The 26,214-nt window shown below is 37.7% G+C and overlaps 1 protein-coding gene across 1 annotated transcript in view; it reads left to right on the top strand.

Moving 5' to 3' along the window:
* Positions 1–26,214, top strand: part of HCN1 (hyperpolarization activated cyclic nucleotide-gated potassium channel 1) — a 190,630-nt gene that overhangs the window by 97,221 nt on the left and 67,195 nt on the right. Inside the window, exon 5 of the mRNA XM_010585827.1 lies at positions 22,808–23,026. Within this exon, the coding sequence (XP_010584129.1) occupies positions 22,808–23,026 (219 nt within the window). The remainder of the gene's footprint in view (positions 1–22,807; positions 23,027–26,214) is intronic.

Raw genomic sequence — 26,214 nt, forward strand, 5'->3', positions numbered from 1 at the left:
AACAATGCAGCTGAATGCAATTAAAGCAAAACAAATAGGTTGGATTTTTTTCTTTGAAAGGATGATAAAAATGTCATAGTGCATCATGAAGTAGACTATGAAATGAAATGGAAAGCCTTCGCTGTAAAAGGGAATAAGATCACTACTGGTTTTAACTGCACAAACCTCCAGCCTAAGTGGTTCAACAAAAATGTGCAGATCATATTGGGATATTATCTTCAATAATAATAATAATAATAATAATAATGATGATGATAATGAACCCATATTGTATCTGTACTCTCAAATTGGCCTTCTTGGGTAGTTCCTAACATTGGCCTTCATGTTGCAATGAAATGAAAGCCAGAGCTGGTATCTTCCTTTAATTTTTCTAAATGTGATCCCACTTGCCCACTTCTGTATCTTTACTGCCATTTGATTCCACTGACTTTATTAATGCTGAGTTACTATTGACAAGCAGGATATTGTGCTTTTCCAGAATATCAATGCACTTCTCTTTAAAAATAAGAAAACCAGTAAATACAACATAAAAGTAAACAGCAGCTCTTTTTTTCTGCTCACTTTAAGTCCTGTTCCAACCAATCCATTACAGACAAAATAACAGTCAATTACTTCTGTGAGGGTATATGGCTCTCTGATGCATTTCCTATTTTTTTTTTAACACTGGGATTTTAAGTTTCATTCCTAAAAAAGGTCTTTTCTGAAGAAGTTTTACAGACTTTCCTAATGATGCTGCTGCTTGATTTCTCCTTGGCTCAGAAAGCCTATTATCTGCAGCTCCTTGTGTGATTTATCCTCAGCTTTCTGATCTGCGTTGCTTCAGACTAGTATAGTTCCATGATGACTCATAGACCAAACATCTTCGTCAAACCTAGAGTTTGAGCCAATAGTTCTTTAGAAAATTAGGAGTAAAACTTGCAGCTGAAACCAGGGGAGGCACAAGAACAGAAAAGCACAGTGGTCCTCTTCTATAGTCAGTCTGTGCAAACTGAGATTCTTCATTTTGCGTTCAGTTTCAGCTGCAGTGAATTACAAAAACACAGTGTGTAAATAAGTCCCAACTGATGAACAGTTATAGCCAGGTCTTATATGGGACAGAGTTTCTAGGCAAGTGGAGACAAGAGATGGCATTTTTGCCACTGATGCCATCTGGCCATCTAAGCATGACTGCCTGCAATAAGGCATCCCTTGCAGTAGATGATTAGTTTTTGTTGTATTGGAGGTTTGCTCTGGCTTTTCATATCACCTGTGGCAAAGACTTAAAGGCACTTAGCCCTTGAAGTGACAGTATCTGAAGATGCCCAACCTATATTTTCCTGTCTATTTTTGCAATAATTGGTTGTATGGTTAGGAAAACATATGGTCCTTTAAGCAAGGTATTTACCTGGAATTTCCATATTTTTCACATGTAATATTCCCTGAGTGAGATAAAAATCTAGCAGAGAAGTATGGAATTTAAGTTGAAGGGTCAGTTTTTTAAAAGCCAAAAAGGATTGTAAAGCTTTTGGAAAGGGCTTGCTTTGCTGGCATTTCTCATGACACTCAGTTGATGTTTGCTCAGGAAGAACCCTTCAGGTACTCTGGTTTATTTGTTTTGGCTTTTTCTTACCGTCCTTGCAGTTGGATTATTTTGCAGCTCTTGGGGGTTTTAGGTTTTGGATTTGGTGAAGTGGATTTTGCATTATATTAACTCCTTTTTGTGTCACATCACTCCCTCAGGGGCAAAGGAAATCAGATGTTAGATTTCAGATCTTCATCTCTGACAGTATCAGCATTGCTAGGAAAAGAATTTGGGAATTTCTGCTGTAGAGTCTGAAAGTCTCTCTCACTATAAAATGAATGACTTAAATGAATACTTGATAAGGAAATTCAGAAATGCAGGAGATGGTGAGTAGTTATTATGCTCCAAGAACTGAGCTAACACATATATAATATGCACAAAAACCTTAGTAATAACACACAGAACTTTAATTTTAATTCTAAACATTTCTTAGTAATGAACACCATTTTCAGTTACACAATCATATGTTTTTTTCAATAAGATCTCTGCTTTACTGAATGGAGCTAAAGGAATGCATTATAGTCATTTGATGTTATTCAGCATTGAGTTTTCTCCTTTTTGATAATGCATCAGCTTAACACCTTTTTCCCTATAGCTGGCCATTAGAGCAGCTAATTTTCTCATGAGATTTTTCTGCATTTGGTCATTATGTGATAATCATCATTTAGAGTTTCACAAATCTTTTTGAGTACCTTTTTATTATATGGCAAGATATTGTAGAGCAGCATTTAAAGCATTAGATTCCTCTGATTTCATTTGCAGTGCTGAGCAATAAATGGTTCTGTAAATCAAATCCCACAATCTTAAATTGGGTGCTTAGAAAATACGGAACATATGGGAATCATCTGATTACTAGAGACACTGAGGATCTCCTGAGGTATACTACTACTCTAACATATTTTATACTCATGTATTTATATTTATGTATGTCTATTTAGTTATAGCAATGCTTCTAGGAACAGATAAAAGATTGAAATTACCTATCAGAGATGGACTGTGATCAAGGTAAGGGGAATTGCCCAACTCAGATAAGTGCTCTATATACAACACAATTTGGAAATATGGTAATACCAATAACGACAATATGTAACTGACATTCTTAGGACTAAAGCACCCATATTTTGGGAACCTACAGAGAATAATAATATCCCTTCTAGTACGTGCAGCTGTTCAGAATTCAGTTACTGCTCTCTCTTGCACACAGCACTGACCTAGTCACTGAGGTCAGTCCATTTCCCCCTGCATCAAGATGATGAAGTAGTGACCTGTTTCAGTGGGTTGGGATCAAGTGTTAGGCCTAAAAATATATTATCTCAGAAGAATATATTAGTGCATGTGATTTGACACTATAACAAACTGCAGAGGAATGTTTTGTAGATGTGCAGTGCTAAATGACAAAGTATGTTTAAGGGAAAGTGAGGTCATGTGTTAACTGCAATACCAAAGTTTTATGCCAAGCTAGTGAGGACCAGAGAAATGGGGTAGCTGAGGACACTGTTGATTTAGCTCAGTGTGTCGTGATCAATGAAGAGGAAAACAAACCAAGTTCTCATTTTTACAACAATCGCAGAGGCTTTAGGAAGACCGCATAGGTTTTGGCTTATGCTTTTTTCTGTTTTCTGACAGGTTAGCAGGTCATCTGCTTTTGCAGGGCTAGAAGGGGAAGTAAAAATAACTTTTCCTTCCTACCTTCTTGCCTTTGGTGTAACATTCTATACAATTTTGCTGATGTCTCCTGTACTTTTGGACTGTGTATTTTTGACAGTAGATTTCTGATGGGCTTACATAAAAACAGTTATTAGATTTCCTGTATCTCATATTTATTGAAAGCATTTCATTATTTACATTTTTCTCTGTGTATTGATTTCTGCCAACATGAAACTGATTCCAAATAATAAGGAAATTCCTTTGATCAAACCCAGCATCTATACTATATGCTTTAAAAGGTATTTCTATCATGGCTGCCTTTTCTTGTCCTAAAAATTGTCTTCATTTGTTCCATACTATTTTCTTACTGTTTCTTTTATGTTTTCTGGTTGAGGTTGTATTATTTGTCTCTTTCAAGCCATGAAACACTGGTGCAGATCAGTGCTTTTCTTCTTTCTAAAAATCTGAAATATAGCAGAAACTGTTTTCGATTCTGTGAAAGTCAGGCCTCACTAGTTCCCTAACCTAAACCAATGACAAAGGCATTCATCTTCATGACTTACTACCATTGATGTGTTATCATTTTGAGCTCACTGAGTTAATACCATGAGCTAATTGAGACATAGAACCTTCAAAGTTGAAAAATAAAGGTGCAAAATCATTTACACAGAGCTTTAAAACTTCCTAAAAGTTTAACAGTAGAGAAAGTATTCGTGTTACCCATGAATATTTGGATTACAACTGAGACAAAAGTGAAAACAGTCCTTCAAAGAAGGTATTCCCGGTTGTAATCCCACAACTCTGCCAACTTTGGAAATTTTTAAGGATTATGAACTATTGTCATGAGCCCTGCTGCCTTACTTTACTCCCACTAAAATACTTTAAACTCAATGTTGTAGTATTGATATAATTATTTAATGCTGATGGTGATAGTTATTTCAGTAGATACTGGTGCTCAGTGCTACAGAGAAAGGATCTAAATTAGGACACCCGTGTTTGTAAGTGTTGATTGTAGCACTGTGTTACTGATGTGATAGTAGGTGCTGAAGAGGATGACTTCTGTAATGAATTAGTTGGCTGCCTTGCATGCTTCTGTTTCTTTCAGGTAGAAAGCTGCTCTTCCTTATATCAGATAAGAATAATGAAACAATTAGTTAGAGGAAGCATGCAAAAGCAATTTGATGTACCTAATAGATACTAACTTATTTCCACACTTTTTCTTCGTTATCGTAAGAGCTAGTAGAAAATTATCAAGATGTGGATGCAAGGAGGGACTTGCCCATTTATCATCAAAATTTAATTTCCATGTATCCCCCTCAAGAAATCAACCCAATTCATAAATGCTTATACTGCAGTATATTGTGAAGGGATTTCTGGTAACTGCAAATTACAAAATTATTTATGTAAGCCTTAAACTTGAAAGAATACAAGAAACTTCCCATAATATGTTTAAGTCTAATGTTGTGTTTGATAGACATTCTAGGGAAAAACAACAGACATCATAAAGCATGCCTTAAGCCATTTCTTTAATAAAAAATGTGAACTAAAGCAGAAACATAAGTTACACCTGTCATATTTTAGAACCTTGTATCCCTCATTTGCCTTAAAATGAATATTCAGGAGGAGTTATAAGCACCTCATTGCCAAATGCAGCTTCTGTGTTGTAGAAGAGTGTTCCCTTTGTTCTGGGGGAGCTGGATCAGTCTACTTTGCTGTCTCTATAAATTTAACAGTAAGTGTTTATCTGTATGTGGTGGTATTCCAGGTTGAACTGGGATATCAATGTGGAACAATTATTCTGAAGTAGCTCTTCATGAGTGGCCTTTTCTCCTGTGATTGGAATATCCCAAAACTGAACCCTTGAAATATTTGTGCCAGAGCAGGTTTCCCAGAATAAATTGAGCGTAAGATACATCCAGATGAATACCATTCCTATACAGTTATTCTTCAGCAAATCTTTCTCTTCTTCATTGCAAACATGTATTAATATGCACAGGCTAATTCTTGATCTGTATGCTTTAAGACTGTATAAAGATAATTGGCTTTGCACAAGCTGCATATTATTGCCAAGGGGTCATTATAAACCATATCATAATCAGGTTTTCTCAAAAGCACTGATTTTACTGCTTTAACTGAGGGGTTTTGCTATATGAAATTTGAACTTCCTACACATGGCTGTTCAGCACCTGACTCATCCTAATATTTAAAGTACATCTGGAGAGAAGTATCTATTGAGATGCAATTAGACATAAAAATTGGCCACCTGTAATTGTGTATTTAGAATGCTTACATTTCACATTAGAAAAAAATCAAGGCAAGATACTTTGTTCTGGGTAATGTAATTCTGAACTGAGGCACTTTCATACATCAGACACTTGAGACATTTTTGTTTCCATTGACCTGTGTCCACCAGACCTAAATCAGTAGTCTATAGGGTCTGTAATCTAGATTCCCAAAATCCCAGAGAGAGGCAAGAGGGTATTATAACAATGTTTTTAAATGTGGTTATTTCTGAACTTCTCCTTCCATGGAAATTTTAATATGTCATGTTTTCACTTTAATTCACAATGAAGCTAAAAGCTAAACAAGGAGAATTCCATGTAGAACTGGAAGTCTCAATTTGCATCCAGTTCTGGTTACCAAAACATGAGAAAAGCAGGAAATATATGGCATTACTGTTTTCTTTCATTTGTTTTAATCTACTGATTTTCCTTATTATCTGAACTGGTTTTGGCCATACTTTTTAGACATATAAGCCAGGGATGTACACAACTCATTTGGATTTAGGCTGCACATATTTTGCCTGTTTTAAAAGAGTAGGATAATTTTAATGTTGCTCCCTTCCTGTCCCTTTCCTGCTTTTCCTGCTTTCTGCATGTACACTTATCTGAGCAGACTCAACCTGAAGTAATTCAAATAGAGGTATAAAACTTTCAGAAAATGATGTAATTTAATAGAAATTATGGAAAGGATTTTCTATAGGAGAGATACAGTAATAGTCCACAAATTTTACATAATCTGAAATGTGCAGCATCTTATTTAACATTATTATTCATAACGAAATTTTGAAGAATATCTATGTCTATGTATTACTTGTATGAGCAAGCAGTATGCACTTTCTTATATCAATTACTTAAACATTAAATGCCTCTTAAATATATTTTGGTTTTGTTTTGCTATCTGGATTTTTTATGTCTGTTTCATTTACTGTTTGGAAGATGCTACTGATAATATAAGGAAAAGAACAAAGCCTTGTGGTGAGACTTTCTCTGGTCTGTATATCACTTTTAATAATTTGCAGTGGGATTTTTTTCTCATGTGGGAGGAATAGCAATCTTAGCATTAAAAAATTGCAGAGTATCTGTTTAAAGAAACTGGTATAAATCATTTACTAATCTATTTAATCTAGCTGTAAAAATAAGAACAGTTTTCCCTAAATCTAAAAAAAACCCTGTTATTGACATTACTGGGGGTTTTTTTTCCTCTTTGTTTTGAATGGCTGGGGTTTATTACAAAAGGTTCATGACAACCTCATATAAATAGGATTGGAGCAGAGAGAGATGCACACCATCAGGTCTAGTTCAAGAACACAATTTTACCTACATTTTGCACTGCTGATAATACAATGAGAGAGGTGCTTTGAAACAATCTCTTTCAAAATCACAAGTTGGCATTTGAATGAAACAAGAAAATAGTTCCCATATTCTTCACAGATGACTCATGTACCTTTTCTAGTCCATCTCATGTATCATTTTAGTCCATCCAAGATGCCTTAATTTGTAATAAAATAATGAAATTTGTCTTGGATTTCCATAAAATATTTTTGTCCTTTTCTGTATTTTTTAGGCAAAAATACATTAGACTGTAGTCACTGTATTTGATCTTTTATATTTGGAAGAGGGTGAAGTTAGCTTGCACTTGAGGGTAGCCTAGCAGTTTGACAATAGTACATATAATCAGAAATGGATTATCTATAGATAGGGAGGGACTCTTATGACGTTTTCAAACAGCTTTCTGCTTAGAAGTGGTATTTTCAAGCAGAGTCTACTCAGACTGCTGGTTCAGTTTTACAGAGAGTAATTGAGTAGTGGTCAGGAATAAAGGCATGGTATCAATCATTTGTCACTCTTTGCAATAATACATAATATCCCTATGCTTATCTCTAATAGTACAAAACCGTTTAAATTTATCTCTCAGGTACAACTAGAAAAGTTATGCCAAATCTAAACTCAGTTAAATGTTGCTACAACAACGTTGACAGAAGAATATTTGAGGGAGTTTTCTATGTATTTTAATAGCTTTTTCCAGATGTTCAGAAATAAAGTTTATAATGCGTGCTAAAAATCTTTGGTGGGAGCAAAATACAAATTTAACTGAGATTTGTGTGAAGAGAAGATGCAAGAGCTCACCTTGGAAAGATGCACTCAAGGGCAATGGGCAGGCATGCTAAAGTGCCAGTAGGTGAGGGCAGATTTGGCTCTGGAATTTTTGGACCTATGCAGATGTGTCTCTATAAGCTCTCATAACCCATACCATTCATCTAAAGGCTGCCTGTCCCTTACCCTCATCTCTGTATATTAAACGCAGATGCAATACAGAATATATAAAATGTGCCTTTACTTTCTTGTTCTAACACTGTTTGTCATGGCTTTAACCTTGCAGCCAGACCTTCCTGCTACTAGATACTTTTTTGTGCCTAAATGTAGTAATATAAAACTTACTCTAAAAGAAATTAGTTTATTTCTGAGCTGTATGAATATGCAAGGATGAGGTTCCCTTAGGCTTTTGCAGTCAGTATCTTTACAAAGCAGCTGTTTATGGAAAGAAGGAATATATAAATTCTGACAGGAAGTGCATCCTGGAAATGCCACATGCCCTTGGAAATAACAGTTTATTTGCACTGCTCCTAACTGAACGTGTTCTGCAGATCAATAAAATATGTTAACTCTAAACCAGCTTAGTGGAATTGTGAGGGCAAAACACACATGCACAAAAAATAATGTGGGGAGGAGAAAGAAGAAAGAAGGCAGTTTAAATAGGAATATAACATCTGAAGCAGAAGTCTGTTTTTTAAAAAAAAAGTATGAGTCAGTGCACTCATCAGTCTCAACATGATTTGAGGAAACTTAAAGTTGGCATGTGTACAAATAAATAAAAGATTAAGGATTTTGAGGGTTTAACAAAGCTTGTTGGTTTTACTCTTTTGCTTTTAAAATCATTCAGACTTGATATAAGAAAGGGCTCAGTGCTTGCTCATACAGATAATATGTAGACATCCGTACACAGATGATCTAGAAGATATTATTCAAAATATACTTCTGAATAATAATGTTAAAGACAGAAAAAAATACCATTTAAATTATTCACTTACAGTGCTGACACTGAATGCATAATCTGAATTAACAACTAAGTATGTATGTGTCATGGTTTAAGCCCATCCAGCAACAAAGCACCATGAAGCCACTTGCTCACTCCTCCCATCCCAGCCCCAGTGGGATGAGGAGGAGAAAATATAAGGAAAAGCTCAGGGGTCAAGACAAGGACAGGGAGGGATCACTCATCAGTTATGGTCACAGGCAAAAACCAGACTCAACTTAGGGAAAAAACATAATTAATTTACTACAAATCAAATCAAAACAAGGAAAATGGGAAGTAAAACCAAACCTTAGAACACCTTCCCCCACCCCTCCCTCCTTCCTGCCTCAACCCCACCCCCGGTCCTCTCTCCCTCCTCCCCCCGGCAGCGCAGGGGGACGGGGAATGGAGGTTGGGGTCAGTTCGTCACACGTTGTCTCTGCCGCTCCTTCCTCCTCGAGGGGAGGACTCCTCACTAGTCCCCTGCTCCAGCGTGGGGTCCCTCCCATGGGAGACAGTCCTCCACAAACTTCTCCAGCATGAGTCCTTTCCACGGGCCACAGTTCTTCACAAACTGCTTCGGCGTGGGTCCTTTCCATGGGCTGCAGTCCTTCAGGCACAGACTGTTCCAATGGGACCTCTCCCATGGCGTCACAGCCATCTTCGGGGACATCCCCCTGCTCCAGCGTGGGGTCCTCCCAGGCTGCAGGTGGGCATCTGCTCCCCCACTCCCCTCCATGGGCTGGGGGGGGACAGCCTGCCATCTCACCACGGGCTGCAGGGGCATCTCCCCCTCCCCCGCTCCTCCTCCCCTCCTTCTTCAGTGACCTCAGTATCTACAGAGGGTTTCCTCTCACATCCCAGTCTCCTGTTCCTCTCACATCCCAGTCTCCTGTACCTCTCATATCCCAGTCTCCCGTTCCTCTCACACCCCAGTCTCCTGTTCCTCTCACACCCCAATCTCCTGTTCCTCTCACATCCCAGTGTCCTCTTCCTCTCACACCCCACTCTCCTCTTCCTCTCACACCTCATTCTCCTCTTCCTCTCACGCCCCACTCTCCTCCCCCGCTGCAGGTTTCCCCTCTTAACTCTGTTCTCCCAGAGGTGCTACCACCGTCCCTGATGGGCTCGGCCTGGGCCAGAGTCGGGTCCGACTTGGAGCCGGGGGAGCTTCCAGCAGCTTCTCACAGGAGCCACCACTGCGGCCCCTCCCCACTACCAGAAAATCCTACCACACAAACCCATAACGGTAGAGTATCAATGAAAAATTCACCCAAATACAATATAACCCATGTTTCTAATGACTTTCAATTTTATTTTAAATGTTACTAGAAAAACATGGCATTTTGCTGTTTTGAAGAATGAAAGCTGCTTTGATATATGTCCTCTGATGAAATTCCTCCTGTAGAGTGATTTTGTTCCCTTTCACAGGTTTGATTCTAAAGGTTGTATCTGAAAATACTTAAATGTATTTTCTTTTTTTTGTCAAAAATTGTGGGATCTTTTATGTAAACTTCAGAAGGAAGAAATAGCGATGTGATCTGAAATTAGATTCGATTCAAGACCATTTAAACCTATTTTCAATGAAATGAGAACTTTAGCCTGTAACTTTTTGGTGGGAATTATTAAACTGTTTTTGTTTGTAAGTCAGCTAAAAGTTGTCTGTACCTATGTGCTTGGAGGATGTCAAACATGATTGCAATAAAAATAAATGTTATTTATCACTATTCATACTTAGCACCATACATAATGCTGTGGGTGTCTAGATTTATTAACATAATCAAACATTGACATGGTACTGGTTTCAAGGCAAACTTAACTGAACTTCTTTTAAGTGAATAGTTTGATTACTGTGTTTCAGTGGAGCAACTAATAGTAAAAAAGACTTTTATTTTTATTATATTTAACATATAATAGATATGCAGTGGATTATCAGATTTTTATGATCAATCTTGTCATTTAGTAGGTGCTCAGTTCAATATGAAGCTTCTAGTCAAGAAAGGTTTCCAACCATTTGCAAGTTAGATAACACAATTTTGGGGTAAATATATGCTATTTTCATTAGAATGTGAGTCCTTTAAGATGTTTCTAATTTAACATCCTTCTCAACCTTTTTCAAGCAAAGTAAATGTCGTGCGTTCAAGATAAGGATATTCAAATATGTGCCCTGAATCCAAGAACTCTTACTCTCATTGTGTGCTTTCTGCCGTATAACTTTATCCATATAAGTTAATAATTATGAAGTTTGCATTCTAAGCATTCCTCTGTTCTCATTAGGTATCTTTTTTTGTCTCTCGCTTGCTCCTTCCTATCTGTGGTTTATGATACTGTCTCACTGTAGTATGCTTACATTAAAGCCACTGCACTGGAACTGAATTCATCTAGTCAGATCTCCAGCACTTCTTACAGAGCCCCACTGGCTTTTCTCAGCCTTTGCAAAGGCAAACCCATGTCCTGATCTGAATGTCAAATTTAATCGCAAGAGCAAAACCATGATCACAAAATAAAACCATAGCTTGAGAGAAGAGACTGTCCTTAGGAATTTTATTTTCTCCACTGGATTGGAGCAAGGAAGAAATGGGGAGGCATGTCCATCTATGAAAAGAGGCGCATGCTCAGCATGGGAGCTCAGGAAGGTAATGGAGGCAGCTTTACCTGAACAGGATCCTGCTGCAGCTGATGGAGGGAGAAACTCTCCCCTGGAGGTGACAAAGAGCACCTGCATTAAGCTTCTACTCTGAATCACCATCTGCAGGAGTCTGATTTTTGCTGACTGTAGGGAGCCTAGGGAGACTCACCAACACAGCCATCAGAGTGAAGTACCTGAAGTCAGCTGATGTGAAATTTTATTATGCCTTCCATCCTCAGTGCTCATTCTCGCAACCAGAACCCAGGACAAGTTGGGCCATTGGTCACTGTAGATACCCATGTGTAAACAATGCAAAATGCAATGCACTGTTACTATTCATGTTCATCCTCCATTGCTCAGGATCGTGGTGTTCTTCCTGTTCCTTTCTCCCTCAGACATCAATCCTGAACCTACCATGACTGGCCTCTCGCCAAGGATTGTCTGCTGGGCTGGGCCATCTGCCTTACCCATTTCAGTCAGAGCATTTTCATCCTCAGTACCGAGAAAAAGTATAGAGCAATGAAGCCTATTTATGACTTGGCCATATCTCTTTCCCAATTTGACTTATTCAAAGTATGTTTTTTCCTACTTCTTTAGATAATAAAAATCTTAGGAGGTAGACAGTTTAGAATGAGGAATGAGTATCTTTGAACTGCTGTTTCTCTGAGCAGCAACAACCTATTTGTTTGAAAACTGTGCTTGATAATAAGAGAGGTTATATCCCACATGATCACTAATCGGGTAAAAATAGCACAATGAAACAGTCTATACAAAAGACTGAACATGAAATCAGAATTATACATCAATGGCTTTAGTGCACCTCAGTTTGGGGTGAAGAATACAAAAGGTTTTTGGGGAGAGGTAAGAGGGTGGGCAGAGGAAAGAGAAGAATAAAGACAGAACGAATGCATGGCTGCATCCAAGTTAATGATTCAGCTGTTGAGAGTTCCCTCAGGTGGGACTGCAGGACCGGTGGAGTGGCTGTATGAAGTCCATCCCGCAGTCTGTCTGCCCCCTTCCCAAGGGTGGCAAGGAGCAGATGCCCAGGGAAGATCAGACTGTAGCAAGCACGGAGTGACGTTTCCTTTAGCATTTTCTACAAGCTTTCAGAAATTTGCAGCCGAGGGACTTCTGGATCCAGAGCTGGTATCCATGTGTTTAACAGCCATCACTGTGTGTTTCTTCCAGTAGTTTGTCCAATAACTTTTTGAGCGCATGCGAGTTTTGCTATTAGGCCAGGAGCATGGGCAGGGTGTCACAGGGTCATGACTCTGCCGTACTGTCATGGTTTCGAGCTGGCCTTACTGGCTGTCCTTGGCACTGCACCCCGTGCTGGGGTGGCTTTACCTGAGAAGGCCCAGAGCGACTGAGTGGGCTGGGCTGCTGGTTGTACAAGGGTGTCCCTGTCTTTAGAGCGGGATCTGGGACCTGGGTGCTCCTCACCTCTTAGGTGAATGCTACAGGGTCACTCGGCTGCTTTGTCAGCTGCCTCAGGGGTGTTAAAAGAGAAGAGGAGCATGTTCCCTTTCCTTCCCCTCAGAGTATGAAATTCATACCCCAAAAGTTAGTCTCCTACGATTTAGGTTAACCTCCCTCTGGTAGAGTAGGGACATGAACTTTTTATGAGTCACTCAGTCTTTTTTTTATTTTCTCCTAATGTCTAGACATCATTTTGTGGGTGGTATTCAGGCTGCTAAATAATTTTTGCTTTATATTATTTCATTACCTTGAAAGTCTTGCAGACTCTGGTAAGCACCTGCAGTTTTAGGGCATCTGAGTTTAAGAACAGGTCCTCAGCAAAACTCAGATGAGTTCTGAGAAAAAGAAAAGCCTCTGACCTAGATCCAGCCTACTTGCTTTGACACTGAAGTTTGTTCTTTTCGTACAGCCAAAACAGTATTTCAGGTGAAAAACTCCTTTGCTTCCTGCTATCACTGCCTAATAAAATAATTCACAGCTTTTTGTAGGACATAGTATTTGATGAAGGACTGTGATTTACCAGAAAAGCAGCCCAGCCTCTTGAGGGCTCAGGTATTTAGTAAGTTGATTTCCTGAAGAACTATAAACTAACCAGATGTAGCCTAAAGTCTCAAAGGCATCAGGTTAGGAAATAAATTGAAAAACTGACAAGAAAAGAGTTGCCTTCAGTACCAGCCAAATGAAGAAGAATGCTTAAAACCAGCACTGAACCTCTGCCTTAAAAATTATGTTACTTAAAGAGAAGACAAAACATAATAAAAATTACATATTTAGATTAAGGAGAAAATTATTTGAATTTGCCTATGTGGTACCAAGGATCACCTTACCGGGGAAAGAACCTCTTTTTCAAAGCACTGGAACTCCTGAATCCCAGTCCCAGCCCTTACGCTGATTCTCTGTGTGAAACTAGCATTGGTTCACCTTGATTCATTTTTAAGCAGATTAAAACATATTCAGACCCTATGTAGATACATTTACCTTTATGAGTGGATTATATTAGACTGTTTTAATCTACTGTAATCCACTTCCCCCCCCACCCCCAAGGACACAGTCCTACAAATAGTTACAAAGAAAAAATATTTTGCTAGACTATATATCTATATAGAACAAGGGTGAAAGTATTTCTTGGAAAATCAGGCTTTGAATGTTTTCAGATGTTCTTAGTGAGAAAGCATGGTGTTACTATGATTTTGTGCATGTCTGTCTGCGTACCTTTCAATTTATGTATCAAGTATGCCTAGCCTTTTCCTAATAATAGCTTTTTCTACGACTTGCTAAATTAGTTGTTTCCTTCCTTGTTTTTATGTAGCTTCAAAATCACTTTGACTCAGAGAGAATGGTGATAGCACTCAGAAAGCTAAATGTCCACTGCCAAAAACATATCACTTTTATTTGGCATTTTATTTGGGATCAGATGCTTCACATAATTTGCTGTCTAGTCTGAGTTGTTTACGGAATACAGAGATGAAGTTCCTTCTGCTGAGTTCCCTTTTCTAAATTGGTTGCAAATATTGTCTGTGATGGTGGAGATTCTTCCTAACAGTTTTCAGTAAAGCAGTACACTGTAGAGTCACGAGTCGGGTTTATGTCACTTCACTCCTTCAGCTGTCTCCCAGAACTGTACTATATTAAGCCCACATTATCATCTGCCTGTTCTTGACTATCAGATAGCTACTGTTGAAAATTCAAAGCTTTTCTTCGTGGTTGCATTATAAAAGCATTTCATAAATGGTTAGATTCAATCCTTGAGGCTTGTTAAGTAAGCTGTTTTGCATCATATCCAGATTCTTTCACCAACTGAAAGGAGCAGGAAAAAAGATATAGTGTCTTTAATGCACTCTGATTTTTTACCTCTCCTGAACAGTGCTATTTCATGAACTTCAGTTTTGGATCAAAAATGCTTCCTTGCAGAGTTTATGTATTCTCTTCTTAGACATGCCATTGTTTGGATTTTTTTTTTTCTTTCTTTCTAAGAAAGTGTTTCTCTCTGGGATGCATTGTTTGCCCACTGAAATTATGTTCACTAAAAACCTGTAGATGTACTTACTTGTTATAATCACTTATTGTGACCACACAATACTTACTGTGTACTTACTGTGATTGCAACATATTTTCCCTTTGGCAGACAATGTGTATCTGTTCCAGTTGGTCCCTTGTAAACAATGTCACTTAAGTTTATTTCAGGATCAAAACCCAGTGTGATTTGAGCTTCATCAAACTTCGAGTGTGCTATGAGAGAGGAGAACAAAAGCCAAATGTCTTCATCAGATTTTTAGATTATTTGATAAATTTCAGTAAAAGGACCTCAAAAGAACAAAGTTCAGCATAGAATGGCCTGGTAACATCTGCAGTTTCAGTGATATGCATTTGTAAAAACTTTGGGGTTTTGTATATATTTTATGATAATGAAATCGATTTAAAAGGAGTGGAGGAGGAATGCTCTCCAGTGATAGTAAATGTTACTAAAGATGATGCCACCTAATGAGTTTGAAAACAGATGTATAAGAAAATAGTACAACTGGTAGGCAAAGTCTAGAGCCCCCCAATGTCCCCCTTGCAGAAGCAGTTCACATCCTGTAAGAATTCTTTAAGGAACTGAAACAGAAACCCTTTAAAAATGCCTGACTGCTTCACTGCATTCTGATCTTGCTTTTCCAGCAGATGAGCATGCAATGAAGTAACAGGTACATTTTGGAAATTCCTTCACCAGTATTCATCCCTTAGTTTGTCACTGACTGATTGACATGGAGGCTGTATTAATATTGGTAGATTAAACATGCCCGTATCTGGCATGTTTCCTCTCCTGGAAGTCAGTTGCTTCCACAGCCTGCTTCCATACAGCTGGGCTTCTTAGTTGCCAAGGCAAGGTGGCCGCAAGTGAACCTGTCCTAACTCTCAGACTGTGTTCAGGAGTTGTTTTGGAAAGTCTTAATTGGCCCAAGCCAAAACCACTGCTTTCTGAAAAATTACAAGTACACACAATCAAATTCCACAGTGGGAGAATGTTTCCTAGCACTGTTAAATTTTTACATGGGAAAAATAGACACAGTCTGTACTTTTAACATTTTACTCTAAACTTTATGAAAGCTTTGTAACAGCTTTGTAAACTGCAATTTCTTAAAAATTCTTACAAAAATAATCCTTTGGAATGGAATGTTATTTTAAATGGGATTCGTGCATTGCAAACTTTCTTTAGTCTTCTGCATTCACTTAAGAGAGCACAGTGACCAAGGATGAGTCAGACCAGTCTGATTCATAGGCAAAAGAATAGGAAAAGTATTTTTCCAATAACCTTTAATTTATTATTTTGTAGCTTTATATATACAGCTGCAGGAATTCATGATTGTATCTCTGATTAGGTACAGATACACAGAACAAAGAGCAGTACTGAGTAGTGTACAGGGAAGCCTCCTCTATGAGATTCTGAACATATCTTCTTACGTGAGCTAACCTTTTGAATGCAATGGCCCTATTCATGTGAACATAATAACTCAAATATACGTGAAAGACCAGGCTGTGTGCATAAGCCCAATATCTGCTCTTCTGATGCTGTTTTTGAATTGCCACGCTGATTCTAAAATGAAAATTATTCATCCTTTCCATGAAAAGGTGATCACAGGTAGATATTCCTGCTGCTTGCTTTTAATGGGGAAATGTAATAGCAGATAATATTCAGGTTTTTTTCTGTGTCAGGAAAAATAATCAAGAGAAAAAGAAAGAGTTGTTATGCTACATTGTTTTTATTTGATGGCTAGTGCCAAAGACATAGCACCAAAACATGAATAAGTTGTAATGACAGCAAAGTCACATAATGACTCTGAACAAAGTAAATATACAATATTTAGTCATTGCTCCTCCAGTCAAGCCTCTTTTCCTGTGGAATGCAATGCCAAACACTTTCTAAAATTTTTCTGCCAGTATTGGTCTTGAAAGTATATGCTGAGTCATTTGCACCATCTGTTATCTGTGCATGTATCAGCAGAGAGAAATGTTGAGAAGTTTCTGAAGACATCTGCTTATTCCACTGAGCTTACCGATTCAGGTTTTTTCCTTAAATCGTGTGTACTTACACACTTCCTAAAATATACTCTTCCTGTGCTTCTGAAGATTTTTAGAATAACAGCAGAATTTTTAGTCTTCAAGTCTGATGCCACCTTGCCTTTGTTTACTAGCTTTAGAAAACAGGAGATTCTTAGTAATAATAGCTGTGATAAGAAGTAGGGGTTTTGCATGATAGTACATTCACCACTGCATAAGTTTTGAAACAGTAAATATTGCACAACTTTCCCATTGGCCAGCTTGGTTATTCATTGTGGTATTCAAACAACTTCTTCGAAAGTTGAAATGCTGAGATGGTATTTTGCTGTAATTTCCTGTCTGAAATTTTAACTAAACTACTGTGTCATTCTAAGGTACTGTATGAAGCCAGAGGCAGTAAATTACACAACTGACTGATGGACAAGCATGTAAGCTATATATCTATATCAAAATGTATATATAGGTTACTATTGAAATGATAGATTTTGTATAGAGGCCGAATTGTAGTCTCGTATCAGTGTTACGTGCATATAACTAGTTGACATAGGGAAATTACTGCCAGTGGATATAACTTGTATTTGAAATATGAAAGCAGAGCCAGGATTTGAAGACATGTAGATGCCAAATCCAAAGCATGAGAAACTTTTGAGGACAATAAAACTTTTATGGAAATTTAAGTGTAACAGTTGGGAGGATCTGGCCATTGAATGTAGATGATGCAGGATTTGGTAAGAAATAGAATTTTTTTGAGTTCTGTCTGATATACCTATTAGAAATGTCATTAGCATGCAGGTATAGCCTTTTCTCAGAAGGCCTTTTTGATAAATTATATTTCATATAATTCTTAAATTTAAGAAGTCTTTAAGAAACTGTTGGAAATAATGGCTTGCAAATAAATATATACAAATAACTCATATTATGGTTATACACGACACAAATAACAGTTTAATTGAATTCCTGTTGGAAAAGACTGTAATTTTTACAGTAACTTTGACCAGCAGTGGCTCATGTCCTCCAGATTTTAGGCAGTGTTTGGGGCCACTACTGCATTACAGTATGTGCTACCATGCGAGCAAGGATGCTTTGTGCTTTCTTCGACCTTTGAAGCCCCACCCTGAACTTTACATTTGTTTTGTGCAATACCTTTCTGTGACAACACTAAAACCAGAGGGCTTACTTATGGACTGTCTAGCTGCCTTCATGCTCATAAATTAAAAGTGCCACTTTTAATGGGCACTGGTGTAGGACTGAGATAGGTGCTGCCTACTGTGTCCATAGTATTAATCTTGTTTGGGTTTCAGCACAGGACAAGCTCATGCCAGCTGCCTAGAAGGAATGGTTCCTCACCCACACCAGCTCCAAAATAGACCTGGTATTGCGTGGGAGAGTGCTACATAGCCAGTGCCACGCCAGGGGTGTTTTTAACAGTATACCCATGTGAACCAAGTTCTAGAGCTTGGAAATGCTTTCTGGTAGTAGGATAGACACGAGCAATCTATATCCTGTCAAGATTTATATCCTTCTTTGCTCCTTCTGATAACACTTATTGTCGGAACAACCTAAAGGCAATGGTAGGCATGAATAGCTGTGTGTGATTGATTGATTACAAGGAAAGCTCTTTGGGGTAGGGACGGGCTACTTCCCCACTCCTGCTGCAGTTTTGAAAAGGAGAATCAGGTGAGTTCAAGATCCTTGTAGAAACCATTTCACTTAATTCCTAAGTCAGTCTTTGCTCCATGATTGTAAAGCGTGCCCTTGCACACTGAGAGGACCATTTCTGTGACACGCACAGTGACCGTGATGTGAAATGAAAAAGGAACTGAGTCAAAAATTTGGAAACCACTACTGTCTGTGCAATAGTCTGCTTGTTACAAGATTTCTAAATCAATTTATATCTCAGTGCAAGGGTATGGCTGAGGGAATATAAGCTGTGCCTGAGGGAGGGACTACAATATGGGAGTGGAATTGATTTGCCTGATGACAACAAAATCTCCTAGTGAAAACCTCCATAGATTCCAGTAAAATAGAAACCCTTTCTTAACCCACTGAGAAAAATAATTTGCTTTTTATTGTTGTCCCATAGAAGGTGCTATGTGACCTTTCTGTGATTTATTTCTTATGAGCTGAAAAGTTAATATTACACAAATATATTTGTAGCAAGTACATGTGAAATTATGAGACAAAGCATAGCATCCTGAGGTGAAGGAAGAAGCCTGGAAACAGACTTAAAAATCAGAAGTGTCCTGTGATTAATGTATTCTTCAGGATAACTGCTAAGTTAATGTATATACTTACAGAACTAATTGCAAATGATCAGTGATCATTCCTTTCACAAATGTGAGGATTTCCTAATGTCATCAAGCTAGATTATGTAATCAATCCTTAGATAAACAGCTTTGGTATTTCTCACAATTACAGTCTTTAATAGTTTTTCCAAATTAATATCATTTCATTTAAAACATTTTAAACTGATTACTGCTAATCTGGAAACAGTTATCAACCCATTGTCAACTAAGAAATGAAATGCCCTTTTATACTGATTGGTAGAAGATTTTTTCAGCTCATAGAGGCTTGTGGTTTTGAGAGTTTTTTTAAATCTATAAATTAAAAACAGAATGTGACCATTTAAGGAAACATTTAACATGTATTGATATAAATATTAGTATGTAAAAATTATATTAAAGAAAAGCTGACTGTGTAAACACAGGATTCTTTATTTCATAGAATAGGCTTTTGGTAATGCAGGGATATTATCTGTGAATGTGTTATGTAAAAATCTCCTTATGATGTAAGTGCAAAAATGCTTCTTATTAAAAAAAAACCCCTCTGTAGGCTAGTAGCAGAGGAATGGCCCTCATTTTTGTACAGCAAAAATCAGCACATTGGAATGGGGTTGTGGAAAATTCCAACCTCTCACACTGAAACAAAGTTAGAGTTGCTCCTGCCACAAACCCTTATGTTATACAATACAAGTAGAAAAATAATTAAATAATAATTCTTATTATTTCTTATACTAACGTTGGTACTAGCATACATGATTCATAGGATTTTACATTGGAACCAGTGTTCTTTTTAAGTGGTTTATATGTGGATAAATCATGGAACAATACAAGTAACTGTAGTGAAATTTGTACCCTCCACAATGGTGTTTGTTCAGCATCATCTTTGAAAAAAACCCCATAGAAACTAAAAAGACCAATGTTTGCAGCTGATTGTACAAGAACTGATTGATTATTAAGGAAAAGAAACAAATAAAAAAGCATTGGCAAGTATTTTCAGCAACAAAGTCCTCAGGCAAATCCAAGTTAAATTCAAATGTTTTGTCAGGCTTTTCTACCAGATCTTTTTCTCCTTCTAAATCCTTTCTACCCATTTGAGGACCAGCTGCTCAGGACCACCCATTCACAAGTATCTCAAATGTGCCTAGCCTGTAACAAGGTCTATTACAAGCTACATAGTAGTATCTAATGCCACTTTTATAACAAAATGGCCATTTGTGATGGCCTTGACCTCCAGCCTGGATTCAGATGCAATCATGACTGAGGTGTTGGATCTTACCTTGGCTTATATATAAAGGTAGATACATGGTTTAACATATACTTGTTTATTTTGTTGTACATTTTTAGTTACTTCTTTTCTGTCATTATAGCTCACTTATTATCTCACGGTACTACTTCTCAAGTAGTATTTAATTTATTTTTCACTCCCCTGTTACACACTTAGTAGAAAGTCCTCCTTGTATTTTGTTTCTTCTTGCTTCTCCTCACTTCCATTTTCTTATCCTCACTTACAGGCAATGATATTTTACTTAAAACTGTAATTCACAGACTTGGAAAGGATCTCAGTCAAGAAATAAAATCAACCAGCGTTTGGATTAATTCAAAGACTTTGATGTAAAAATATCATTTTACTGAAAGAATTTTAATTGAGGTTTATCACACAAAGGATATGACAGAAAAGGTTCATAGACAAGATCAAGATCAGCTTTTATTTTTATTTAATATTTATAATAGTTATGCTAAAAAATACAGTTTAGGAGCAAGATCCACTGTATGGAGCCCTGCAAGAACTGAGATTTTGATCTTACAACCCCTTGAATACTGTGGCTTTAATAGTGCTACTTATAGCCTTAAAAACAGATACATTTTTTCCAGCAAGCGGTTTATTGTTTTCCCCAGTATAGTCTATATAAAGCTGCAACTGCTAGAGAATTTGATATGGGTCTCTAATAATTCTCTTATTAATTATTTCCAACCAAAGGAGATTGATACCAGCTGGAAGGAAAGTCCTTCAAAACAGGCTGTGCCTTGATTGCTGTAAATTGCTTTCCTGAGAGACAGGGAACTTGCATTAAAGTACCTGCACTGACTCAGATAGCAAGGAGTGTGCTCGAGCTGAGTATTTGAATCCTGAACTGGAGATTTTTCAGGGAAGCTTCTTCAGTTCTTTCATTTTTTGAGTATTTTTTAGAGCCCCAAAACAAAAGGAAACTTACTTCCTTGTAACTCAGTGAAACCCACCTGATTCCCAGCAGCCTAAGATAATCCTCTTTGGTTTTTTTTTTAAGTACAGACATTGAAAACCTTTTCCTTAGCAGTATTTACAATACAAAATTTTCACTTGTGAAGACAGAAACAGCTCACAAATCTGAAAAACTTTAACTTAGAAAGTGAAACAAGTGTATATTCAGAGGAACCATTAATTTGTAAATTATTATATTAGTGAATAAATAGTAACTTTCTCATCTGCAATTCAAGAATTGTTAGCTTATTTCCTGTTATGAGTTATTTTAGCTAATAGAGGTCTAGAAAAAGCATTTTATTAGATGAAAAGCACAAGAGTAGTTAGTAACCTTGGCATTTAAATGGCAAAAGAGCAAGCCTGAAGCTCTTTGAGCAACAAGAGCATTTGAGCAAAGCTTGTATGGGTGGAAGAGAGACACAAATATTGACATTTCATATGTAAATTTTATATAGAAGTGCTACTGCTGATTTGGAGACTGGTTTATGTTAACAGGATTATTATTTTTGGTCCTGTATATTAGACACTATATTGGATAACTGCCTAATCTTACTAATGTCATCCCAGTTCTTCCTTCTTCACTTCTTCATTTCTGAAATTATTCTTAGTGCTTTGTGGTAAATACTGTGTTTTCTCATGTACACTGCGTGCCTCCAAGCACAATTTGTTTTCCTATTCTCATTTAATTCCTTTGGCAAGGAAAATAGAAAAATCTGACAAGGAGTCTCAGGGCTTTTTGGAATGTGTTAAAAGTGTCTGCTTTTCTCTGGGAACAGCCCCTTTGACTGTCTCTATGTAAAGCGAAAGGGAGGATGCTGACAACACCTTTGCAATTTTAAAAGCTTGTGAGTGAGCTGTCGGGTCCTTCTAATCTTCTAGAGAGAATGGAAGGGGGTAGCTACAGATCAGAAATGCAGGACCCAGGTATTCACCTTTTCTTTTGAGCTGTGTTTCACAGACTGTGGCTATGAACATGGGTTTGCTATGATTGCAGAATAAACAGGCTTCTTTTGAATTGAGATGCTTCTGGTATAAACACAATATTACAAGAAAAAAACAGGATAAGCAGACATTACAACAAATAACACTTTTTTTTCTGTCTTTGGAAGGTGAAAGAGCTGACAAGATGAAATGTGGTTTTGTGTTAAAATAGACAACTCTGAAAAGAAAGAAATGGGGCCATAGGAGTATGTTCATGCATATTAAAACAAAATACTACCTTCTTGCTCTTGATAAGTCTGTGTGCTCAGCTCTTCCTAATCTGTCTGCCATGGACTGTAAAATAAAATTGACCTTTAGTCTCCTTGTAATTAGGTTAACAACCGCGTTTAAGAATACAATCATGTAGCAAAAATAGTCAATTTTATTTCATCTCACTGTGCTAAGTATTATCTGGCAGAATCATTGACGCTTTATCTAACAATTAATTTAGAAGGAATATCTCTTCTCATGCACAGAGGATACATATACCAGACTGCTCTTTCAGAGCTAGTAATCTATGATCTCAGTATACAGCTACAAATGTATTTTTCCCTTCAGCTGCTTTGTGGCTCAGTCACTTTCCTCTTTTCTTGCAGAATGACTCCTGGGGAAAGCAGTACTCGTACGCACTCTTCAAAGCCATGAGCCATATGCTCTGCATTGGCTATGGAGCCCGCGCCCCCGTCAGCATGTCTGACCTCTGGATTACCATGTTGAGTATGATCGTGGGGGCAACTTGTTATGCCATGTTTGTTGGTCATGCCACTGCCCTCATTCAGTCTCTGGATTCCTCACGGCGACAATATCAAGAAAAGGTAACTCATTTTCATGTAACTCCTGAAGTTTTGAAATAGATTAATGGGATGTTTTAACTGTGGAAAAGGCTGTATGAGTTTACGTGACATAATCTAGCAACATCTGAATCCCGCGGCAGATTTCATTGAACACGAAGGAATTCAGAACGCTCCATGAGCTCAACATATTCCTGCATGAACTCGCTTTCCTTAGGGAGCAGAAGGTTCTGCGTGTCACATGCACTGAATGAAATCTTGGATGTGAAACTTGCTTTAAACTCTTCTGTGAAAACTCCATCCCCTGGCTCAGACTGTGCTTTGTAGCCTTCTGCTACACTCTGTAGGTACTTGATCTAGGTAGCTTGAACAAGGGCCTTGAGCTCAGTAGCTTGGGCACATCTATACAATTTCCTGTTATTCCTTTGAATTGCAGGTTAGGGATAAACTTGAAGATGTCAAAAGAATGGCCTTTAAATGAGGACCAGACCAAATCAATTAGTTTTATTTGGAACTACCTCAGAGAAGTGCTCAGAAGAGATTTTTGTTTTACAATAGTATTGTTTGCAGGCTAATCCATTACCTGTTAGGTCCTCTCCAAGGACAAAAGAAATGGTGGCCAAAGGGTAGAAAAGTAGAGAGAATTTAGTGGGAAGAAAGGGAGTTCTTTATGAAACAGGAAGAAAAAGGTTGTTTGAGTCCATGTAGGTATGATTGGAATTAAAAAGACATAAATGGGTACCGGGTGGGAACTTTCTGGAATGAGTATTAATTGTCAGTTGTGTAATAAAAGTCAGAGGCAAGTGCGGGTGAAGCTATGACACTAGGAGATGAGGCTAGGTATGGTGGCATAAGGAAGAAAGGATCAGAATGAACCTTGGCAAGGGACAATAAGGATGTGCAGAGTTACTAAGGTGCTTAAAAGAAGTCAAAATCAGTTATTATAGTAAGTGGGGTACTGGAGAGGCCATGCCAGGAGAGAGGTCAGCTGAGCAAAGTAGTGAAATCAGAGAGTTCACCTCAGCAAATAAGAAACCCAGCCTGAGCAGTAGTATTTGGCATATGTCCATAAGAATGTCCGGAAAGGCAAATTGGACAGCAATCCCAATGTGATGTAACACAAGCCTGGGAAGAAACCTGGCAGAGAGTAAATAGAGAGGGTGACCCTGGCATCTGCTGAAGATGAAGAGGAATGGCCTGAGTTTGCTCGGCAAGAAAAACGGAGAAGTCCAAAAAAGATTTGAGTAGGAAGGACTGGGGTGTTTTCTTTACAAGCAGGCAAAGAGGAAGGAAATGAGTGTATGTGGTAGGAAAAGAGTTTACGTTTAGTTTTGTTAAGCCTGAGTCACAGCAAGACCATGGAGTCAGTATATCAGAGGCAGGGAGAAGTAAGGGATGAGCTATAAGTCCAGTAACACAAAATTTAGCCAATGGCTGACACTTTAATCTCACAGCTGTTTAAAACAGAAGTTTGCAAGCAAGAGAGCCCACGTGGTGTTATGTTGAAACTAAGTGAGAATGAGAGGTTTAGAAGGAGAGGATGAGTGAGCATTAAAACCTCTAAAAATCTGAGCTCTGTCAGTGACCATGTGAAACTGCCTAATCCATCTCAGTATAAAGTCACGGGGCTAATCCTGGTAGGTCATGTAACCCAAACTAACTGTCTTGCTGGGTCTGTTCTGCCAGCTGAAAGGGAAGTAATTTTATCAATTTATACTTGTAGGGAGCTGTGGGACAGAAACAGCTTAACCGTGGACATGAAGGAAGACATAGAGAAGGAAACCCTAAACCTAGTACAACTGCAGTTTCATTAGAGGTTAGGGTCAACATATATACACACACATACACAGATGTATGAAATCAGCAGAAATGTCACCATCCACCTGAAACCTCATCTTAATCATTATCCTCAGATCTTGCTGGCTGCAGCATAATATCACAGTGTTTTGAGCATCAGAAATATAGTGCATGTGTAAAGATACTCATATATTTTAAATTGTTGAGTAAAGCCAGTTTCATCTACGGTTTTGGTGTAAATTAAAACCCAGCAGCAGTCAAATGGTATTGATTTCTCATGTTTTCACATAACAGCAAACAAAGATATCATCCCCCCCCCTCTGTTTTTTATGTACACACTTTATTAAACATTAGCATAGAAATGTCTGGCATTTTTCAGTTCCTGCAGTTCTCAACATTTTCATTCTTCTTTTTGTTTTTACTTCTTATTTGTTTCCTGACATCAGAGGCAAAAGCATAGCATGGGAGTGACAATCAGGAATGAAAGAAATGAGCCAGAAATTGCATGTTTCTATGCTTTAGAAAAATGTTTCTCTTTTTCTGGCAGCCATTAGTATGCCAGTTATTATGGGCTAGAGCTAAAGAATGTCTTAATTAAAGAATTTTTTTCTACTGATTTCTGAGACCCTGAAGTCATATGTATATTATCAGCTATACCAACTATACTGACATGTTTGTATATTCATGCACATTGCTTTATCATAGTTTAATCATATATTTTGTAATAAATCTTTGATTATAGCCTAAGAATTATAAACCATTACTATATACTGCTAATGAATATTGTATATTTTTCTTTACTCTGTAAACTAGATAAATGGGTATTTCAAAGATCAGTTTGTGCTACCCATTTTGTCAGCATATTTTCTAAAGTACTGGCAGATAAAAATAGCTTATATTTCACTTAACTGAGACTTGAGAAAAAGGTAAAGCAAATCTCCAGCCACAGGTTTCAGAGTTTTACTATATATACTGCAGTGTCTATTTTTGCCTAGTGCATTGCTTTTTTTTCTCCGGGAATTAAAAAATTGGAGAAATCAGGAGACTGTGACTTGTTTTGATTTTTTGGGCTTAAATGCTACGATCAACTTCTTTTTTTAGTTTTACGTATATGGGATTGTGTATTTCTTGGCTCCATTGTTTTCTTTGTAAGAGTTACAGAAAATAATGTAATTAGCATGAATTGCTAGGCAACATAGAATGATAGTGGAGGTGAAGAAAGAGGTTGTTCTTTAGTTCTTCTTTGGGTAACATCATGCGAAAATCTTGTCCCCCTTTTTTTTCGACTGTTTTTTACTGCCGTAGCTAAAATAATATTCCATAAATATATCTGTGGAGTGCAACTAATGGAAGGCGAGTTCTGGTTCTTCTCACACTGAAAGCAGCTAGAAGGGACATATTTGCTGAAATAACTG

The sequence above is a fragment of the Haliaeetus leucocephalus genome, unplaced genomic scaffold (genome assembly GCF_000737465.1).
Source record: "Haliaeetus leucocephalus isolate CR32 unplaced genomic scaffold, Haliaeetus_leucocephalus-4.0 Scaffold120, whole genome shotgun sequence".
In the NCBI taxonomy this organism is placed as follows: Eukaryota; Metazoa; Chordata; class Aves; order Accipitriformes; family Accipitridae; genus Haliaeetus; species Haliaeetus leucocephalus.